This window comes from Silurus meridionalis, chromosome 18 (assembly GCF_014805685.1).
Source record: "Silurus meridionalis isolate SWU-2019-XX chromosome 18, ASM1480568v1, whole genome shotgun sequence".
Lineage (NCBI taxonomy): Eukaryota > Metazoa > Chordata > Actinopteri > Siluriformes > Siluridae > Silurus > Silurus meridionalis.
This window is the reverse complement of record NC_060901.1, coordinates 10733059-10754416: the sequence shown is the minus strand read 5'-3', so window position 1 is coordinate 10754416 and position 21358 is coordinate 10733059. Positions and strand designations below refer to the sequence as shown.

The following is a 21358-nucleotide window of genomic DNA, read 5'->3' as shown; positions in this document are numbered from 1 at the left end:
ACAAACTGCTATCTTACATGGAAAAACCCTTCCACTTTCTGCCATATTCATGTCTCCAGTGCTCAGGTGGAGTGTGTTTATTATAAAAGCGCAGAGTGATAATGCAGTGCAATAATGCGTGACTGTGTCATGGGTAGGCCGATATATCGGTGTAACACTATACCGTGATATGGAAATCTGAAAATATTATACCACAAATTTATAAAGTTTAATCGAATTGTTTTCTATATAGTTAATAGCACCTATTTTGTGGATTAGCAAGAGGTCAAATGTTTTTAAAAAAGTTAAAATTCTTGACAGTTTTGATACTTTCCTATAATCATAATCACTTTTATTTAAGGACAAACACAGTCCAACAATACAAAACAAACAACCCCCCCCCCCCCCAACAATAATGATCCACAATATCATGCTATATGTACTATATACTATGATAATAGTAGCAGATGATTCAGAAGGCAGAACCCCGTCTGATTGATGGTACGATGAAGTTTGATGATTAATTAGCAAAATGGAAATTTAGTTTTCCTGCTAATCCGACAAGCTGTGTTTTTATTTTTGTCTTTAAAAAAAGAAACTGCAAGTGATTCTCTGCAATCATCTCATGCAAAGTTGCTGTGAAACGTCACTGTGAGCAATGAAAACTATTACACGCCTTTCTTTACTAACTCCTGAAGGTCATTCTTGGAAAATGGCTGTTGTGTAAGTGGAATAAACCACAACAGGACATGTTAATTGTTAAAAACCTCAGCAGGATATATGTGTCATTTGATTTCACACCTTAAAGAAATAGTTCGATTTATTTTGACTAAGTAATTCTTTAAAAACCCGATATCGTTTTGCACTTTGCTTCCAGTCCCCAGAACCGTGTCTTATTTCTCTGGTGTAAAATTATAAAGTTGCACATGTGTAATATAGTTTTCATTGCTGTGGAAGAACTTTTAGCACAAAGAAAGACAAGTGGTTATCGATCTACACAAATGAGGTTATAGATGATAAAAAAAAAAACAAGTACAAAGTATTTAGTAATTAGGCCATAAGTAAAAGATCAATACAACTTTTGAAGGAATTTAACGATGCAGTGAAAATGACGCTAAACTAGGAATGCGCTTATCGAATGACAGTCGTTCGTTTATTAGATGCTTTTAGCTAAAGAGTCTTATGACTGAAACAGAAGCCAATCCAAGCATGACCGAGTCACCAAAAAAACCCAGCGAAACAGGTCATCATTACAATACAATTTACTAAGGAATGTAAGATGGACACTTCCTGTATGACCTAATGCACCTGAAATGATCCCACAGCGGTGTTAAATAAGCGAATCTGATTGGTCCGAAAGTGTTGATTCATTTCCTATAACATCAGCTCTGAGCGTGCCTGCTCTCAATCACATCACAGGTTTATATTAATAAACGTTCTCTGATACAGTGTTTCTATATGAGATGAGGCTTATTTAATTTTAAACCATATTTGATGGGTTTCTGTTTCAGCCAAAATCGTGCCATCTCTAGTTTCTACTCATTCAGTAATTCTAATAATAATGAAAGTGTGTGATAAGACTTTTATTTAACACACGTTATGACTTTTATTAACTTCAAAAAAGAGGAAAAACGAAGGATGATGGATGACTGGATGGCAGCTAAAACTCAAGATAACTAAGTTGTCTCGCAAGCGTTTCTGATGAAAAAGATATGATGGTTAATAGATGTTGAAGAATAAAACACTTTGGAGATGCTTTTATTTACAAGTAATCAGTTTTGTTTCTCCAGGCATCATGTGTGATGAATAGAGGAATATAGATTGAGCTGGAAATAATGAAGACTGGTGATTGGTCGAACACAGTTTGAATCAGCCTGAATGTTTTTCTGTAAAACTGAAGTATTCCAGAATCCCAGAACACGCTTATTCACTGTGTTTGATCACTACTAATGGGAGACATAATGGACCAGTAAAACTTACAGATTAAGTAGACTTGACATGTATTGTTCTCAATACAATGACTTTTGTGTTTCCATTACAGAAAAGAACTGACTCATTGTGTTTTCTTTGTATTTTTGGTTGTACTCCAACTTCTCAGTGTTTTCTCTATGATCAAAGTATTGGCACCCTCGCCACGGTTTGGGCCCCCATGCCCCACCGTTAGAACATGGCCCGGTGTGCTTCATGTGCAGGGTTTTGCTGCGTGCTAGTTTACAATTTGTTCTACATAATTTGTGGTATTTGTCATTCTGTCGATGTCCATTAATAGTCTCAACTTAATAACCCCCTGAAAACTCCTATTTTTATGTGTACCACTGGGAGGGAAACCCCCATTACAGCAAGGGACTGTTTTTTGTAAAAGTTCATAAATTCAGGTCAACAGTTTTGGCCTGCACCACATGTTGGGGCGTGAATGTTCTATATATGAGTGCTTTAAAAACACCTAGGTAGTTTTTTAAAAGTTTTTTGTTAATCTACAGATATGTTGAATGTCTTAGGTTTTACTATAAAGTACACTTGTTCCCTTTTATCAATGCAGTTTCAGTCCAGTGTGCTGGATTTACATATTTCCATAAGCGACAATTGGCTGACATCAGCGTTCATCACACACACTCAAACCATCTCCTTGTATTTAGTAAGACTTCATAGATTGAGGCCTTTTCCAAAGTCGTGTGTGTGTGTGTGTGTGTGTGTGTGTGTGTGTGTGTGTGTGTGTGTGTGTGTGTGTGTAAGGAGAGTTGTAAGAATGTGGTAGCCTAGCAGCCGTGCACAATCAAACCCACACATTCGTCTAGTGTGAGAAATGTCACGGCGAGGAGCGAAGTTCTCATCCAGAGCTCTAGCCATATGTACAGATTGATATAATAATTTTTCTCTTCTTTTACTGTGTTTGAGAACGGGTATAGTGCGAAGGCCTTTCTAGTCTGAAGGACTGTGCACGATCAGCTCCTTTATCAGGATTACCACAGCTCACTTCCTGTATCTTCATTCTGTCTTCATCCTGCACCAGAAAACAAGATTTAATCAACACCCAATTTCTTTATTTATTGTCAACGTCAGAATTGTTTGTTTCCCCTTTATTTAATTAGGTTTGTCTTACCTCATAGTTGTATGTGTTTTGCGGTTGATGTCCTGCACAGTCGGTGTTCATGTCTGACAGGTGTGCTTAGTGTTTCGTCAGTTCAGTAGTGTTGATTGAAGCGAAGGCTGAAAAAGCGATGACCTGGCAAACAACTGCAGTGTTGAGTGTTTAAAACAGCAGGAGCGAGTCATTTCAGAGCTGTTGCACACCTAGTGGTCACCTCTGTGCAGTACAGTATAAAATAAGAGTGGGTCATATGACAAAAAAATATAGGGACGTAGAGCACTTTCGAAATGCTTAAATCTGATTAGTTGAGAGGAGTTAATTAATTTTCTAGAACAGAAGCCCTGTGAGTAGAGCTGGCTCTGTTTTATATCACAGGGTTGTATTTATGTGCTTGTTTAGATACAGTATTGTTTTTATAGCAACCCAGGGACTTTCCATATTAGCAAATTGAAAAAAATTGATTATTCTCTAAGGAAAAGTTTTTCTTGTAAGTTTTTTTTTTATCTGAGAAAGTCTTTAGGACGTTCCATTATCTCTTTTTTTGGAAATATGGCAGGCCGGTGAAGAGAGACAGAAAGGGAGTTGATGAAGGGAGGATTGCAACTGCTATGATACCAGGAACTAACATGTATTGTATCAGGGATGTTCCACAACATTCAATATACTATAAACAGATAAGTATGTTTCAGTATAATTAAAGTGGCTTAACAGAAAAAAAGCCTTGTTTTTTAGTATCTTTTTCATTACCCATCCTGTTTAATTGTAGGGCATGTCATCTTTTATTCTTTACACAGATGATCTTCAAAAAGACGTATTCTTTTGTCAAATTTTTTGTCACAGTATTGATATTAAAGCATAATGTCTTGGTGCCAGACTCCCCATTTGCGTGAAGTGTGATTTACAAAGCCGTGTTTGTGTGACTGGTGCTACACAGGTTGCATTTTCTTTTGTTTTTATTGTCAGCGCTCTCCAAATTCAACAGCTGCAGCTGCTTTCCACTAAGACCCTGTGAAAGCTGATGAAGCCGAGTCAGCACTGACAGTCTTCCTGTGGCACTTTTTATTTTTATAGTCAGAAGAGAAGGAATGTTAATTGTGTTGTACACACCACAAACAGAGCATGCATTTCCTGGTTTTCCAGTGAGGTTTGTTGGTGGTGGATAGTGTGGGACAGGCATGAGAACCAAGATCTTTTTCTAGTAATTATTATAAATAAGGACTTTTTTTCTATTTTTAGTAACTAGTAGAGCAACGAATTTTAAAAGATAAGATGTCCGGTCTTTCTCACCCCACTCTCATAAACCAAACCTCACAATTCATGTTGTGGACATACTTCCTGTACCAAGCAGTGAAATTGAATCAGTAGCTGTTTAGAGTAGGCTGGATTAAATACAGTTGGCTGCTCGAACAGCTGTGGGCAGCAGCTGTAATCTTATTATGATCTGCTCAAATCCCGCGACTGCTTTTAGACCAACTGCAATCGGGGGTGGATTGGCTCTGTTGAAGACTCTGCTCTTTATCTACTCCTTATCTATCTCTGTTTGTGAGCATGTACAAGCAGTCACAGGGCAACTCCCACTGTTTTATGCATTACATCACTGTCCTTCAGCTACCGTGAGGTCAGCCAGTCAGTGCACACAATAGCACGTCTGCCCAAAGCATTGGATAAACACTGAACTTTGACTCACGGCTTCAAAACCGCTCCCACGTAAGGATTTCTGATCCATTGTGTAGGAGATCCGGAACGTTTTCCAGGTTTATCCTGTACTTTACTCCAGTGGCGCAGCAACCAAAACACATTGCCTGGTGTAAGCATAAAAATATATCAGGTGCAGCAGATGTAGCAATGATGCAAATCATATCAGTTGAGGATACTTTCAGATGAACTTTAAGAAGACAGTAAAGCTTTATTTTGAGTAAAGCTGGCTGGCTTTGTACTGTATACATTTTTTAAAATTATTTCTTGGGCATGAAATGAGATTGGTCTTAATTCACATAATGTGACTTGCTCTGAAGACTTGGCAACCAGAGACAGCCATCAACAAAGTTCTGGCTTAAGTTAGAAATGTTTATAAAACTCTCTGATGATGATAATAATAGCTACTGCATTACAGCCACCAGAGAGGAATGGTGTTGGCCTATGTAGAACTCACAGGACAGATACAGTATTGGCAATACTGAAAAATGAACTAAATATTAAAAGGGGATGAAAAATACTCTTGCAGACTCCAAACTGTACCGGATGCTATATGCAGAATGTAGTAATGTAAACAGTTGGTTCTAGAATTTCCCCATAATTTTTTATTGCGATTACTTCAGAATATGATAATAAATAATCTTGATGCAATATGACACACTGTTATTAAATTTTTTTTTTAACACTTGTGAAAGACCACTTCTAGCATCTGTACTTTTATAATCTTGATTCCATTGTTCTTCACATTTACAAGCAATTGTTTGGATGTTAAAGTATATTTTTTATACCATTGGTTAGCAATTCTACAGTACTAGAACTAGTACTACTGAACTAGGAGACCCAAATTTGTTCCAGCATGGGAAAGTGAGCTCCATGAAGATATGGTTTGCATAGTTTGAAGTGAAAGATCTTGAGTGGCCTGCTATAGAGTTATGATCTCAACCCAAGTGCACATTTTAAGGATGAATTGGAATGTTGACTGTACCCCAGCCCTCATGCTCTACATCAGTACCTGAACTTTACCAATTCCTTATGGCAGAATGAGCACAACTCTCCATGAGCACACTTCAAAATCTAGTGGAACAAGTTCCCAGAAGAGCGGAGGTTTTTATAACATCTAATGGGAACTAAATGTGGATTGAGGTGCTCAAAAATCACATATGGTCAAGTGTCCACAGGCTTTTGTCCATATAGTGTATAGTGGTGATATTTGACTGTATTTCTCACCTCTAGAAAGAAACAGAAGTATTTTGGGTATTTGCTTTCATTCCACTGACTCAAACAAACTTTTTACTGGTAGAATGAAACTCGTGAATATCGGCCAGACTAAACTGGACCAATGGATCAAAGCTGTAACATGGCACACAATTTATGAGAAAACTACAGACTCTTTACTCTTTGAACATTTAATCAAAAAGTTATTTTTAAGAGCCTTTTTAAATATTGGGTTTAATTTGTCTGTTCACTGCTTTGTCTGAAATATGGTGGTATAACTCAAAGACTGCAGTAACTTCCAGCCATGTAAACCACGGACGTGCCCATATGTTTACATTTACACTAGTCTCTGGGTGGAGCTCAATAAACTCAGATGGTGGGGTGGAGTCCATGTCAGGCAACATCCTCTTTTATTAGTTGTGTTTCACAGTTCTGTGACAGGATGGAAAGTACTTCCCCTTAGGTGTTTTTTTTAATAGTTTTTAATATAAAGTAAAAGGCAAATTAGCAGTTCAGTTATCTGAAAGTTCATCTGTTTTACTGACCAATATCTTAAAGGTTTTGCATAAATTCTGCAACAGAAATATATGATATAGAAAATAACCAACACATTGTTTTTAAGGAATTAAGATTGTATTACACTTGAGTTTGGCTGTGCTGTTGGTTCTAGGTTGCAGGTTCCAGGTTAACCTGATAAGTGATGACTTTCCGAACAGCCTTGTGCGTCATGGAGCAGATGAACCGTGTGATGATGATAGGCCAGGTGTGTGCATTCGGGTAAAGTTACATCCGTGAATCAACAGCACGCTGGCAAAATTCATATCTTGGTCTATCTATATGCTATAATATGCACCAGGGTTTGCACCAGAGTCTGAGAAACTGGGCATGCACTATTCCAGTCCTCTAAAGCTGTGGTCTCAATCAAGTGTAGTGCACCGCAGAGCCTGTTGTAGCATCTGGAGACAGTTTTTAGAAGCAGGGATGTAATTACTGCCATCAGGTGGAGCCTCCATGGATGAAGTGTAGCCTGCAGTCCATGTCTCAACAGGTCTTTGAAGCTGCTGAGAGAGATGAGAGGAGATAGCTGCAGAAGTTTCAGCATGCAGAATGATCACAAACACAACCAATACATCACGCACATTCGCATGTGACAAGTGCCAGTAATTTATTTCATAGAAATGTGTAGTGGCTTCTGTTATAGTTAGTTATCTGCTATGTGAGAATTAATGACCCAGCCTTTTCAGTTCACTATTGTGGCTTGTTTTCCTCCTGGAAAGATCCAAACTTAATAGGTTCTCCCTACTTTTACTCTAATCTTAATGTGTATTCTGTGATTCGCTGATCTGTCTAAACTCTTGCTTTAGAAATGGAACAGTTCATAAGTTCTCCCACATGACCGTAACATTTAAAGGTTTCTTTGCTGGTGTGTCATTATGATGGTTGGTTTTGTGGCACCAACAGGTTTTGCCTTCTGTTTAAGTCAGTCTTATTTTTAGCTTTCAAAAAAAAGAAGTAAATAAAGATAAGATTTGCATCCCTGAATTACATACACAGAGCATTGTGCAGGTCCAGTAATCTGATGCTACTGTTCTCAGTATCCACTGAAGATAACACATCCCTGAAAATATAAATGTGGTTGCCTTCAGCCAATGAATACACATTTTCTTTGGAAGTTTGCATTTATACTCACTTCTGTGTTCCCAGATGGCCATGCAAGAAAAGTGTAGACAGTTTGGTGAACATGGCCTTGAAATCAGATATGTGCCCGTTAGAAGTGTGTGGATTCTGTTGCAACACCTGGTGTGTGTCTGATAGCAGGCTTATTCATTCAGCCACAGAGAATGACCTCATAGCTTTGCATTGTAGTCGCCAGGTAGCTTAAATATCAAACACGAACAAAGGTCCTTCTCATTCTTCATATCTCGTCAGCTATATCTCTTCCAGACTTTGTGTACAAAATAAACTGGCACAATTGTAGGAAACGTTTCATTATGTTGACTACTTTATTTGTTTGTTTGTTTTATTCACGTTTGTATGAGTAATGTTTTAAATGGTAGATTTTAATGGTGCTAATTTTTTTCTCGTTCACTGAGAGCGTTAAAAAGTTTCAGTACTTGGTTAATCATTTCCGTGGTTAATGGTGTGCAGAGAGGGCATCCTGTTAATGATACATGAATAACACTGTTGTTAATCTCACGCCGTATTTGAGCTTGACCGGAGTGAGCTTTCGTTTACAACGTCAGCTCAGCTTTTTATGAAAGGCCGTTTAGTTTAACGTTAACTCTTTATTCGCCGAACATACAGGCTTTTGCATTGTTTACCCTTTAAAGGTCATTAATGGTTTTGAGACAGCTTAACACTGATGGAAAGAGAAATGTAATGATTATGTTGTGAACTTCTGTTTGTTATGTAGTTCTATAGGACTTTACTCACTTGTTAATATTTAACCCTGTTGGGCATGAATCCCGAACAGTTTGTTATTTTAATATTACGGTATATTGTGGTGCTTGATATATCTAGGTGAACCAGCTGGATGGCTTTGTTTCAGCTTTGCTTTCCCGAAGGGGAGGCCATTTGGCAATAGTTTCAGTTCTGCTTCAAGCTAGTTTAATCCTCTGGAGAAGTGACAGCTCTTCCTACAAATGAATAAAACTGAAAGCACACTTTTTTTCTCCATTAGCTTTAGCGATTATTTCCATTTTATGTATCTCTTTTGAAGTCGCTTTAATTACTCTGTCAGAGCCTTCAGGTCCATTTTGTGTGTTGTGATGCCAATGTGACACAACCTCATTAATTTGATCTTTGAATATACTTAATCAAGAATGTAATTTCCTCTGATATATGTACCTTGAACAGGGGCCATGTGCATAAAGGAAATGTCTGCAAGGTGCTTGATAGGTCCATGTTTCCAGTATGTTACTCGAATTTCCTTAAGAGGAAGTGTATATTGTGGTTGGTCTGGTAAACTCTTCAGTTCTGAGGAGCTCGGGGCATTTCAATTGTTTTTCTTGACTCGCTTATCTTATACACCCAGGACTGTACAGGGTACATGGAGTCCTGGCCTTTTTTACCCGTTTATATGGTCCAGATTGCTGAACCTGTTGTTTTAAGTATTTTTTACAAAGCTGAAATATATGTTTGTATTGCAGTATAGCAGATATTTGAAGATTCAAACTTATAGTCACGCCAACAAAACCCAGGCAAATAACCAGACATCAATCCTTACAGTGGCCAAGGTGCTCAGTGTCCCCTATCGGTGATCACAATACCATAACCACAACCACCAGACCTCAAAACAGAACTGCACTAGTCAACCTATAGGGGATTACAAAAGAAGGTTGAGGGAATAAGATTACGGACTTTCCCTTTTCCTGCCCAACAAACCTGAGAAGATAATCATCGATTTTCATTCTGTAGTCCTAAGTGAGTTCCTAGCTTGTTGATCTTGGCTAGTGTGTTCAAATATCGTGTGTTTGAGACACTTTTTTCTGAAACATCACACCCTCTGAAGGAACGTTAATAAGTGCTTCTCAGTCTCAGCCTGAGTCCTGGGGAAATTTGTATCAATTAACAATATTATTAATCATCAAGTTGTCTGATATTGTGTACAAAACTATATCACATACTTGAGCAAAACACTGACTGCTCACTTTGCTTCCATTCCTACCAAAGCGAGACTGAATGAAGACTATGGGAAGTGTCTCTTCCTTTGCTGACATTTTCACAGCTAAGACACAGACAGCTTCTCATGCACTCAGGATTGAGGGATTGGTTTATTATGAAGAAAGATAATTATGTAAGGAATGCGTATAGACGGAAAGGTGTGGTGGCTGTGGGCTTCCTGTGCTTGCGGGAAAGGAAGAAGTGTGCAGAAAGCCTTTTTTTTTTCCTTACATAAAAGCATCTTGTTCATTCTTGCTTTTCTTGGCAAGCCTATAAGATATTATTCAGTCCTCTTTAAATGTTAAAAGTTCTTCTTCTTCTAAAAAAAAAAAAAAAAACAGTCCTACATAACTATATAGAACTGCATAGTATTTTTCAGCCTCAGCCTGTTTCCGCCTCTAGCTTTTGGTTTTGCTAATGCATATATTTACTAAGAAAGAAAGATGACATCAGATTAGCAGTTTTGGTCAGACAGGTTTGGTGGGATCCTCAGATCCTGTTCCAGTGAAGCCTATGACAGTGTGAAGGACGTACATGGCCAGCAGCTTGACACACACTAAGATTTATCTGTTCACCAAGACAGCTCCATTATCTATCAACATGTAGTGATTAAAACATATATCTCCTCTACACTGAGAAGGTCACATGCATGGAGGTCACATGGTCTCTTTGTTGTTTTTTTTTTTAACTCTTTTGTTTGCTAGACACAGCTGGAAGGTAATGCTTTTCTCCTAAAATTTTTTGTAGGTAAATACAAAGTTTATGCTTGACAGATGGACCTGAAGGATCGGCTGTTTCTGTAATATTCCCCTTATTCCTCACGCTATGTAGGAAAGGGAGGATTCGGCAACTCGCAGTGTGGGAGTCAGGGCTGCTTTTTTGTACCATTACCTCACTGACAGTGTTTGTTTTGCCTTAGTCATGCTTGGCTGTGCAGTACAGTCCAACTTAACCCTTTCCTTTTCATCTGCGACCTCACACTACTAAGTATGCAAGTCAAAACTCACTTTCAAGAAAAAACGTCTTAGAGCAAGCATTATATTGGCATATATCAAATATAAAAACAGGTGCATATGCTGTGCGAAAACCAAAGAATGTGAGAAGTGCACTTACAGCTGGGTGTGACTGCAGCACTGTTCACTATATTAATAATGTATTGTAGAGTTTTGGAAATATTTTGGAGCTAGACTGAGTTAATACGATGCCACACAGTTTACACAAACTGGGTTTTCCAATCGAACCCCAACAATGAAAAACCAGCAGAGAGCCAGCAGGACCCACATCATAAAGCCCACCACATCAAGATAATGCTTCTCTCTGTGTTGCTAGTGGGATTCTCTGCAGCACACACGGTTCAGGACATAATGGTGCATCCACTTCTCATATACAAAGATTTGATACGTTAAAAGCCACTGAAATGGTATGCAGAACCTGTTTACATAGCTTTTTCCAATTTTTTTAATTTGTTTGACGAGGCTTTAAGGAGCATTTTGTTTATCATTATAACCTCAACTGAAAGTGTGTGGTAGGGTTAATTACACTGCTGAGCTTGTGTGGTAATAGAATCCCTTCATTAAGCGAGAGCTTGTGGGTTAGAAATGTGTTTCTTAGCTCTTGTTTGCCTTCGCTTGCATGGAAACCAAGTCAATGTGGGTGAGATAAAAGATTTAAAGCTGGATTACATGTGTGACAAGAGCTCTTTGGTTTGATGTACTGATTTATATTTTGGAGACTTTCCAGCCAGGAACGTCAGCACGGATATTACTAAGACAATGACTAATCTGATGCCTACGAGTCACCTTTAGGGAGTGTTACGTGAATTGTCGAGACATTAGACTCCACACACAGGTGTGAAGTCACTCACTTCTGGCTCATGTCCCTGAGGCCCAAAATATACTTGGTTGCATAACACCTGAGGGGTGCACCAGCATAGCACCTGTCATTAGGTTAATCCTGCTATGAATCACTCAGTTAGCAAGTGAGGTCAAGCTGAAGCCGTTCCAAGCTTCACATTCTGAAAGTGAGTGTGCACCAGGCCTGAACATTATTTCACTACATCTCCCAACTAAAGCATTTGTACACCTTTTGCATTCATGGCTGAGTGCAGCATATGTGCTTAGACCACAAAGGGCGCACACACACACACACACACACACACACACACACACACACACACACACATACACTATCAATATTAGTCATACAACTACAGGGTGCAAAAAAAAAGAATCCCTGAAACCGTCTGTTATTGCCTCTGGGAATTTGAGGGACTTTTGACACTTAGAGGAGAAAGCAGTTTGAAACAGAACTGTATTTGAATAGTAACTGTACAGTGTGAAGATCCTTGTGTGCCATTATTGCCTGAGAGAAGAGCCTTACCTTAAAAGGCTATTGCCTTCTGTGTTAAGCTCTGCTGCAGCCTTTCAAGCTTTGCTTTAAACAGGCCAGCTCGTGAAAGCAGACCTGCTTCACTCTGCCGTCTTATGACCATGTAAGACCAGAGTGCACTTGAAGCTGCTGACAATAACAGCCCAGAGAGCAACAGTCCAAATGTGCCTGAAATCTTTTACTAAAATATTCCAGCCTACAGAAGCAGTGTAGTGGCCTCTATTATTCAGTACGTTTCAACTCAACCCGGCACACAATGCTCTATGTGTATACACACGTATTTGGACTGCAATTGACTCTTATGGAATGAATAGTATTTCAAGCACACATGGCATGTTGGAATTTTAGGTGCTTCCCTGCCATGCATGGGTGTGAATACTATTCTTACTTCTGTCTTAATACGCGTCATAAGCATCATTTTGGGTGTACCAGGCACTGCGTTATTTGCAGCAAGTCATTCTCTGTTGAATTTGCACATGTAGGACAGTGAGATGTTGCAACATTCTTTTTCTGTCGTGTTTGAATGTTTTTGTAATGATTGTTCATGTGGTGGGGCTGATTTCCTCACTTCTTACACTCTTGAACCAAGTAACTGGAAAACTCTGTATCATATGGACTTTATGATAGATTATGAGTTGATTATGATACACTTTTCTGATGTATATATCATTGTTGTGGATATATATCGTGATAATTTATAGTTTTCTTTTTAAAAAGCATGTAAAAAAAAAATATATCTCTCTCTCTCTCTCTCTCTCTCTCTCTCTCTCTCTCTCTCTCTCTCTCTCTATATATATATATATATATATATATATATATATATATATATATATATATATATATATATATATATATATATATATATATATATATATTTTTTTTTTTTTTTTTTTTTTTTACACCAACCAGGCATGACATTATGACATTATGAGTGAACACTGATTATCTCTTCATCATGGGACCTGTTAGTGGGTTTGGTATATTTATTAGACAGCAAGTGAACATTTTCTCCTCAAAGTTGATGTGTTAGAAACAAGTGTAAGGATGTGAGTGATTCTAGATGACTGAGTCAGAGCATCTCCAAAACTGCAGCTCTTGTGGGCGGTTCCCGGTCTGCAGTGGTCAGTATCTATCAAAAGCGGTCTAAGAAAGGAACAGTGGTGAACCGGCAACAGGGTCATGAGCGGCAAGGGCTTATTGATGCAGCACAGGCTCGTGTGGTCCGATCCAACAGACGAGCTCCTGTAGCTTAATTTGCTGAAACGATTCCTCGAGTAACCTCGAATACAAAAATGCTTCGTTTAGTCTATTTAACTACACACGGAGCAGCGTGTTTCCCCTCCGACTATTATTATTGATGTGCCACACGCAAACTCTGGACTGCCCTGAACAGGAAACAGGGAGGGGTGAGGAAAAGATTCAGGCCAAAGAAAAATAATTTTGGGATAAAACTAAAACTAACAAAACAAAAACCCTATACTCTTTACCCTACCTGTTTTTGCATTTTGATGTAACATGGCAAGTTTCTGCACTAAATGGGTTTAGTTTTCACAGATATTCTTGTGTGCAATTTTAGCAATAAAATTGCATTTTTTCTAAAAAGGAAACAAATTGCTTGTTCATTTTAAGAGACCTGTCTAATTTCTTGCGTATATTTAGTATTTCTCTTCAATAAAGAAAAAGTTATTTCAATTCGATTACTCGGTAAATCGACGAAATAATCGATAGCTGCACTCCTCCTATTTACCAATATGAATTCTTACTGTTGTGAGGTCACTTTTTCTCAAGCACATTTTGTCGGGTTTTCTTGTTGTTGACTCCATTTTTTTAATCTCTTGCTTAGGATGCTGAGAAGGAGAAAGACCTCCGGACTCATCTCAGTTATGAGGAGGTCAATCACAAGATCGAGTTGTATAACACAGCGACGCGAGACCACTTTAAAATGACACTGGTGAGTTTCTCCTCCCTCGTATTGTTGCCTTCCATCTGTCCATTCTGTCTACCAACTGCCCATTTTCCATTATTAACCACTTAACAAACAATCCTATACCTTCCCTGAGTGCTTTTTTACATGCACACCTGATCAAATCCAGGTTTTTTGTTATGTGTACAGGGAGGATAATATTGTTCCTGTTTACCATCATTAACTCATAAACCTGCTTGAATCAGCCTTGTGTTTTTGCTTGGAAACACTCTAGGACAAATTGCTGTAGATAAACGTAATGCAATAATGCATCATAAACTTTTCTAATAGAGCACATTGCATTTATATTGTCAGTATTTTATATTGTTTTTACTTGTGTGTTGCTGATTCTAAATATATAACGTCTGTCATTTTAGATGGGCACTAGTTGCACTAGTGTAGCAGGTCGCGGGATCTGGATGTTATAGTATACAGGAGATTTTTCCCACCAAGCAGCTCAACTGTAGTGCCTCTGTCTCTCCTCTCATGAAGACATTACTCATGCCGTCCTTGTGTCTCTTCATTCAGCCTTGATTCTTTGTGTATGATAAGGCCAGTGTGATGTCAGCGGATCTGCCTTTGTTTGGGCTATCTGCTCGATGATTTGCATGTAGATGGCAGTTGTGTTATTATGATAGCAAGAACGATTTGGCTTTAAGTGCGTTTTCTGCTGCAAAAAAAAGATAGATGTAGTGCAATGTGCTGTTTCACAGAAAGCTAAAAATAGTGTCTTTCTCAGTTTGCTTTAAATGTCTCACGGTCTTCTCTTCCTTTAGCTCGGAGCAGTCATGAGTATTCACTTCTCCCATATAACAAACGACTTTTGTGTGTGAGCAAAGATGGTGGGGGAGGTAGTGGAGGTGTCGGGCCCCTATGCTTTGGCTAGTTCAGCACAACTCCTGCTTTCCAGTGGTGTATTTATTTTACAGTACACAGTGAGTAAGTGAAGCACAAGGCCTGCCTCCTGACCTATAATTGCTCCCTTCGTGTCTTCTCTTTGGCAGACTTAGTTGCCTGTAATCTGAGGTCTAGAAATTAAGTCATTGCTCTTTGGCTTGTCTTATTACACATGCAGAGATTGCAGGATTGTGCATCTGTTTGTGTTCAACACTTAAAAGCTCCTGCGTAAATTATACTTGCTGTCTGTATCAAAGTATTTCTGTGGTAGTAGGAATTCTGTGCATGCACCGGTGTGGCGGTGGCATTCATTTTAATCTGTTTGAAAGCTGTCGCTGTGAAAACTTGTGATACCAAGCATTTAACCTGTGAGGACATTACAAAACTGGGTGTGAGGCAGGAACACACCCAGAATGGGAAGCCAGTTCATGACACCAATTTACACACTCATTCTTGACTAGGTATAATGTACACTAACCTGAGACCTCACACAAGATGTAACGAGTTTAGGATTAAACACTTGAACACATTTTCATAAAACGTTCGTAAATTTAATTAATTTCTTTTCTGTCTTTGTGCTGCCAGAATCCCGATGGCATATACACAGGCTTCATAAAGGTGCAGCTGGAGCTGCGGCGGCCCATCACTGTGACGGGAGAGAAAGCTGGGACGAAGGCAGCCGAGGCGTTTTATTTGCCCCAGGGCTCTGTAAACACTCTGCACATCAGCAGTTCCAACACGGTACAGCAGGTGATCGAGGCTCTGCTACGCAAGTTCACCGTGGCCGACAACCCTGCCAAGTTTGCCCTGTACAAACGCTTCCACCGCGAGGACCATGGTGAGCCATGAGTGGGTCTGGGTACAGAGTCAGTTCAGTAATGATTCTAATGCTGTGTGTGTGTGTGTGTGTGTGTAAGTCAAGTCAAGTAGGCTTTATTGTGTGTTTGTGTATTGTGTGTGTGTGTGTGTTGCCAGGATGACAGGCATTCCACTACACGATCACATGCTTTTTTGCTGGACTGATAGTGTGTGTATTTATGGACTGTTTTGGCTCCCAGTGTCTTTGGGTAGTGCTTTTACTACAAGTGTATGATTTCTGCTTTTTGTGCCAAGAATATCCGAATAGCACACACGTACACACACACACACACACACACTCACTCAGACCAGTTGTCTACACTAGATTGTTGACAGCTGGTACACTTGTTGCTGGCACTTTCCCCACACACATGGATCTCTAGTTAGGATTTTCTCTGCAGACATACACTGTCTATTTCTGCAAGCTCCCCCTCAAGCTCCTCTTCCATCACAAACCATTCCAGCTGTCTCCCCTATAATCACGGCTTAGATGTCCTGCTGCTGAGGGTCTCCTCTGACGTCAAACACGCCACACACATCTCACTTGATAAAGTATGTGTGTTATGGAGGTCCACCTCTACACCAGAGCAGACAAACAGTAATTGATATTGCCTCAGTGTAGTGGGAGACATAAAAATCTAATATTAAACAGAATGTGTAAAAAAGTTAGATTGAGCATGTGAGGTTTTGCCAGCAGAGGGAAAATGTGCTGACGTTGCTGCCTGGATGTCTTCCCTGCAGAGACAGGAATGTCTCAGAGCTCCTCTCCATGTCTCTCTCCTCTCTCTGAAATCCCCTCTAGCTGCATTCCAAGGGATGGGAATGTGGGTTGTAGTATGTGGGGAACACACACACACGCACACATGCACACATACACACACACACACACACATGCACACACACAGAGTCACACAATTGTGTTTTCCACTTGTCATTGAAGGCATGTACCGAGACTGAGATTTGTTAATTAAATGCGCTGTCTAGACAAACTAAGCGGCTTTGTGAAAAACAAAGAATTTTAACATCTGCTACAGAGTTTATTTACTGAGAACAGATTTCAGTCCACATATTTCAGCCCACATCATGGCGACAAAACGCTGCATACACATTGAAAATGATGCCATGTCATGCCAGAGACACAACAGCAGCACTGTGTGAAGTCTGTAAGTGTGTAACTGATCGAGTTGAATCTTAATGAAGCAGTTCCCTGCCCAACTCCAATGTCTTGTTAAAATGCTGTTACAGTGGTGGAAATCACAATCCACCATTAAATCATAATAATAATTAACTTGTATCATTTGTAGTTATGTATGATAATATAAGTTGGGATAGTTCTTGTTGAACTTCTCACTTGGAAAAAAAAAGCAAGAGTATGTAGCTCCATTAAATAGGCTGAGAAGTGTTGGACACATACAGCAGATTTTATGATCATTATTCAGTCGTCACACCTGTAGTTTTCCTGAATCTTCTTAGATCACACCATTAGGACTTTTTAATCGCATTTCAATTTATAAAAAATCTTATAAATAAACATTAAAACAGAAAGGAACAAAACTTATGGTTTTAATGCTTTTCATTGTTTTTCAGAGGAAATGGGATTTAGTGGCTTTAGAAAAGAGAAAGTACCTTAATAGGCTTTAGGTGTCATCAGTGTGGTTGGTGTGGAGAGGATACGGGTCAGTTTTGATTAGTTGTTGTTGTTTTTTTATCTGGTGTCTGAGCAACTTAGTAGAACTTGTAGGAGTTTTTTTGCTGTTAGGATTTTTGTTTATTATTTTATGATCTATTCCACAAGCTGTCCTAAACATTAACCCAACTTACTTCCTTATCTTATCCAGGTTTACTGTTAAATTGCGTTGTTTAGAAGCAGCGTAATGTAATATGAGTCCAGAGTATTGCAACAACACCAGAGTGTTTCATGGAAAATTTGAAAGTATGATGTCATTGCTCCAGATGATTTCTTCCTTATTACTTGTAACTTGTATCTCAGCATTCAGATTCAATTATATATGTTTGTGTGCGCATGAGTAGAAACGTTTACTTTTTGTTGCTATAAAATGTTCTTTATATATTTTTTTTATTTGTCTCTATGTAACTCTGTTTTTTTTTTCCCCCAACAGTGTGTGTATGTAAGCTGTCAGAAGGAGAGCACCCTCTGCACCTGCGTCTGCTGGCTGGGCCAAACCTGGACACTCTCAGCTTTGTTCTCAGAGAGCAGCAGACAGGAGAAGTTTTGGTAAGGAGTCAACAATCTTTTCAGCTCAGTAGTGAAAGAAGCTACTCATTTTGTGCATGTCTTGATCTGTGCATCCTTTTCTTCCTCTGCAGTGGGATGCTTTCTCCATCCCCGAGCTGCACAACTTCCTGCGCATCCTGGACAAGGAGGAACAGGAACAGGTCCGTGTGATAACTGCACGCTACAACATCTACAGAGAGAAGCTGGAAGAGGCACTCCGAGCAACAAGCAACCATAATTAACAATGCTTTTCAAACAAACACACACACACACACACACACACACACACACACACACACACACACACACACACACACACAGAGGGTGAACTGGTGCCTAATGAAGCACACAGATTGGGCTGTGAGGTGGCACATCTCTATTAGAAACTCTTAACTCCAGAGGACATGTGGGATTGCTCTTTTTTGTGTGCCATGCTTTTACCCAGTGTGCCATATTCCCATCTCTCACACTTTTTTTTTTTTGTGTTCAGTTACCTCTAGAACTTGTGAATGATGCAAGCTTGAGAATCTGTTCTGTTTGATTCTTTTATTTAATTGATTGATACTAAGGTTTGTACATATTTTTGTTTTTAATTTATATGGGGAAGCTTTGTTCTTTTTTAGTTTGTATCTATATTGTAAGAGTCTTATTTTATTTTTATTAAGTCATAGCAGCAATCCAAAGTGAATGACTAGAGAGAAAGGCAGTAACAGTAGGTGATAGTTACTGCTGACCTGCAAGATTTATTTACCAAAGAATTTATGTAAAGTCGATCCTGTTCAGATGAAAGTCTGCGCAAAATTCTTTTATTTTCAGCCCGGGCCGGTTTTACGTCAGCACTGTGAGGACTGGAGACAAGCTGCAGTGCCAGTGTTAGTATTACCAGACCTGTCGAATGACCGCTTATGAGAAGAGATTAAACTGACAATACATTTGCTAATAAAGGATAGTGTTGGCAATGGAGAAAAGGGAGCAGGATATGTAGAAATGCAATCGTAACATGAAGAAGGATTATAGAATGTAGGAAATTAGAAGTGTTGATCAATATGTTGGTTTTGAGTTAAGTTTGTTCAGTACTTGATAAAAAAGGCTTCTGAACTCCGGATAGTAGCGCATGTTGTCACAGAGCAGAAGCAATTGCAGGAAGTTGACATTTAGGGATAGAGGAAGTTGAAATGCATCTAGAGGAACTGTCATGCTCCAGTCTGGGAACAAACTTAAATGCTGAACTTCGGCAGAAAGCTGCGAGTGATTATATATAATAATCTCCTTCTTATCAGGTCCTTTGACAGAGATAAGATACAGAAGAAAGGACAAAGCATGGGCTATTTGGCAGTGGGCTTCGGGGGAGGGATGTACCGTTGGACCAGTTCTAAATAGGCATTACACAGAGTGAAGATTAAAGATGCATGCTGGAGGATGCGTTCACATGGCCAGGCTGTAGGCTGTAAGCGTCTGTATCGTATTTCAGCTGCAGCTGTTCTAGATCGTTCTGCATGATACTGTAAATGTGTTTAGGGGATACTTTAGAATCACATTCTGTCGCCGAACGGGAGGCTCGATGATACGCATTTAACAGATGGAACAATCTGAACAGAAAGTTTTACATTATTAAACTTATATCTCTCTTTTTGAAACTGTTAAATGTACTGTAGTTCGCAGAAATCTGCAGAAATGTGTCTTATAGTGCAGACAATCTGTCAGCAGTCTGTCCTACTTTGTCTCGGTGAACATATACACCATACAAAATTTTCTTTAATGATACTTGTGTATCAGTGGTTGATTTTTTTTTTTTTTTTTTTAAATACATATAAATATATACCTTTGCATATTTTATGAGAACAAGTCTCTGTTAGTCCTTCATGATGGGTTTCTGATGGATGTTGCATTATATGGTGTTGCAGCATCCATTCATGCATTGGGTTTAGTGGTGATGTGGGGACATCTATTGTTTATCTGCTGTAATAGCACCTTTACTTCACAGTCCTTTTGCTCATTTAGCAATATTTTCTTTATTTTCTATTTTCAAATGTCATTTTTTTTTTAATAACCAAAGATACAGTGTAAAATTGCATATTTATATTACATTTCTAGAGTATATAGAATTTCGTGCCTGCTGCGGTCACCGTGTGTGTTACTCTAGATATATAGCCTGTGTGGTCATCTCACCATGACAACACTTACTCCTAAACACTGGGATATAATATATTTTAGAAACAAATGTTTGATCATTGCAGGAGTTTTTATCAGTGAGATGCAGTGCAGTGGCTCTGTTCTACAGGGGTCATTAGGTTCTGACTGATTCTCACCCAGAGCTCCTGTAATATTAGTAGTAGTAGATAGTAAACCATTTTGGGCACTTTACATTGTAATTCAGGGAAGAGCTTTTATTTTTGTCAACTTTGGATGCTTTAAAAAAAGAAAAATGTCCATTACTATATAACTAATATTTTATTCTATGAAAGCATCGCTATGTCCCATGGAAGCTTGTCTCTAAGAGTAAAAAGCTTCAGTAGTTTTGTAGAGCAATACTGTGAATGTTCCAGCTGTCCAACTGCATCACATTTTCTTAACCCGTTCGATAAAATCTCCGCTAAACACTATGAGTATGTGTAGTACTACTAAAGAAATTTCCTCTTATACATGCATGCATTATATTAATCCATGCATATCAGTTCTGGCTGTGAAGGACATCACTGGCTGGTATTTTGCAGCACATGACTTGATTATACAGAAAGACGCTCCTGATTTTTAACCGTATGATTATTGATACAGAAATCTCAGTTCATTCATGTTTGGGGTTTTTTTGCAACATTTGCAGGTCTGCCTTCTGATCGCCAGACATTGGAATGTCTACCTTTTTACTGCTTTTAACAATGTTTAGGGAATTCAAATAGAAAATCCCAAAACATTACATATTCCACTGGCCATTTCAGAAATTCATCTAGTCCAAAAGCTAAACCTGGTCAATCCTCTTAAATGAACACGGAGATGGTTTAAGATTTGCTGGGCTGCTGTTAATGAAAATGGCTGAGACTGATCAGTGCTGTAAGGTAGACTGTGCCAAATACATAATGTTATAATAAAGATGATGTATTTGTGATGTGGTGGTTTCATGGCTCCTTTTACCATATACAAGATACTTCCCACTACATTAGAAACATTACAACGACCTTCTTATTAAGAAATGATTTAGCTTAAGATTAAGTAACAACTGTTTTGATAATGAAATTCTGTAAAATCATGATGAGCAAAAACTAATAATGAATACTGTAATTGTTTAGTAATCTTAACATGACATTAATACGCTATGTAGACAACTATTGGGATTCCTGACTTTTCCAGCCATATTTGGTTCTTCATAAAACTGTAACCA

General features: G+C 38.8%; 1 protein-coding gene across 3 annotated transcripts in view; it reads left to right on the top strand.

Moving 5' to 3' along the window:
- rassf3 (Ras association domain family member 3) overlaps positions 1-21085 on the top strand; it is a 45171-nt gene extending 24086 nt beyond the window's left edge. For all 3 annotated transcript variants that reach the window (XM_046873406.1, XM_046873407.1, XM_046873408.1), the window contains 4 exons: positions 13872-13979; positions 15474-15726; positions 17867-17982; positions 18075-21085. In XM_046873406.1, coding sequence (XP_046729362.1) covers positions 13872-13979; positions 15474-15726; positions 17867-17982; positions 18075-18224 — 627 coding nt within the window. In that variant the 3' untranslated portion in view covers positions 18225-21085. The remainder of the gene's footprint in view (positions 1-13871; positions 13980-15473; positions 15727-17866; positions 17983-18074) is intronic.
- The last annotated feature ends 273 nt before the right edge of the window (positions 21086-21358 follow it).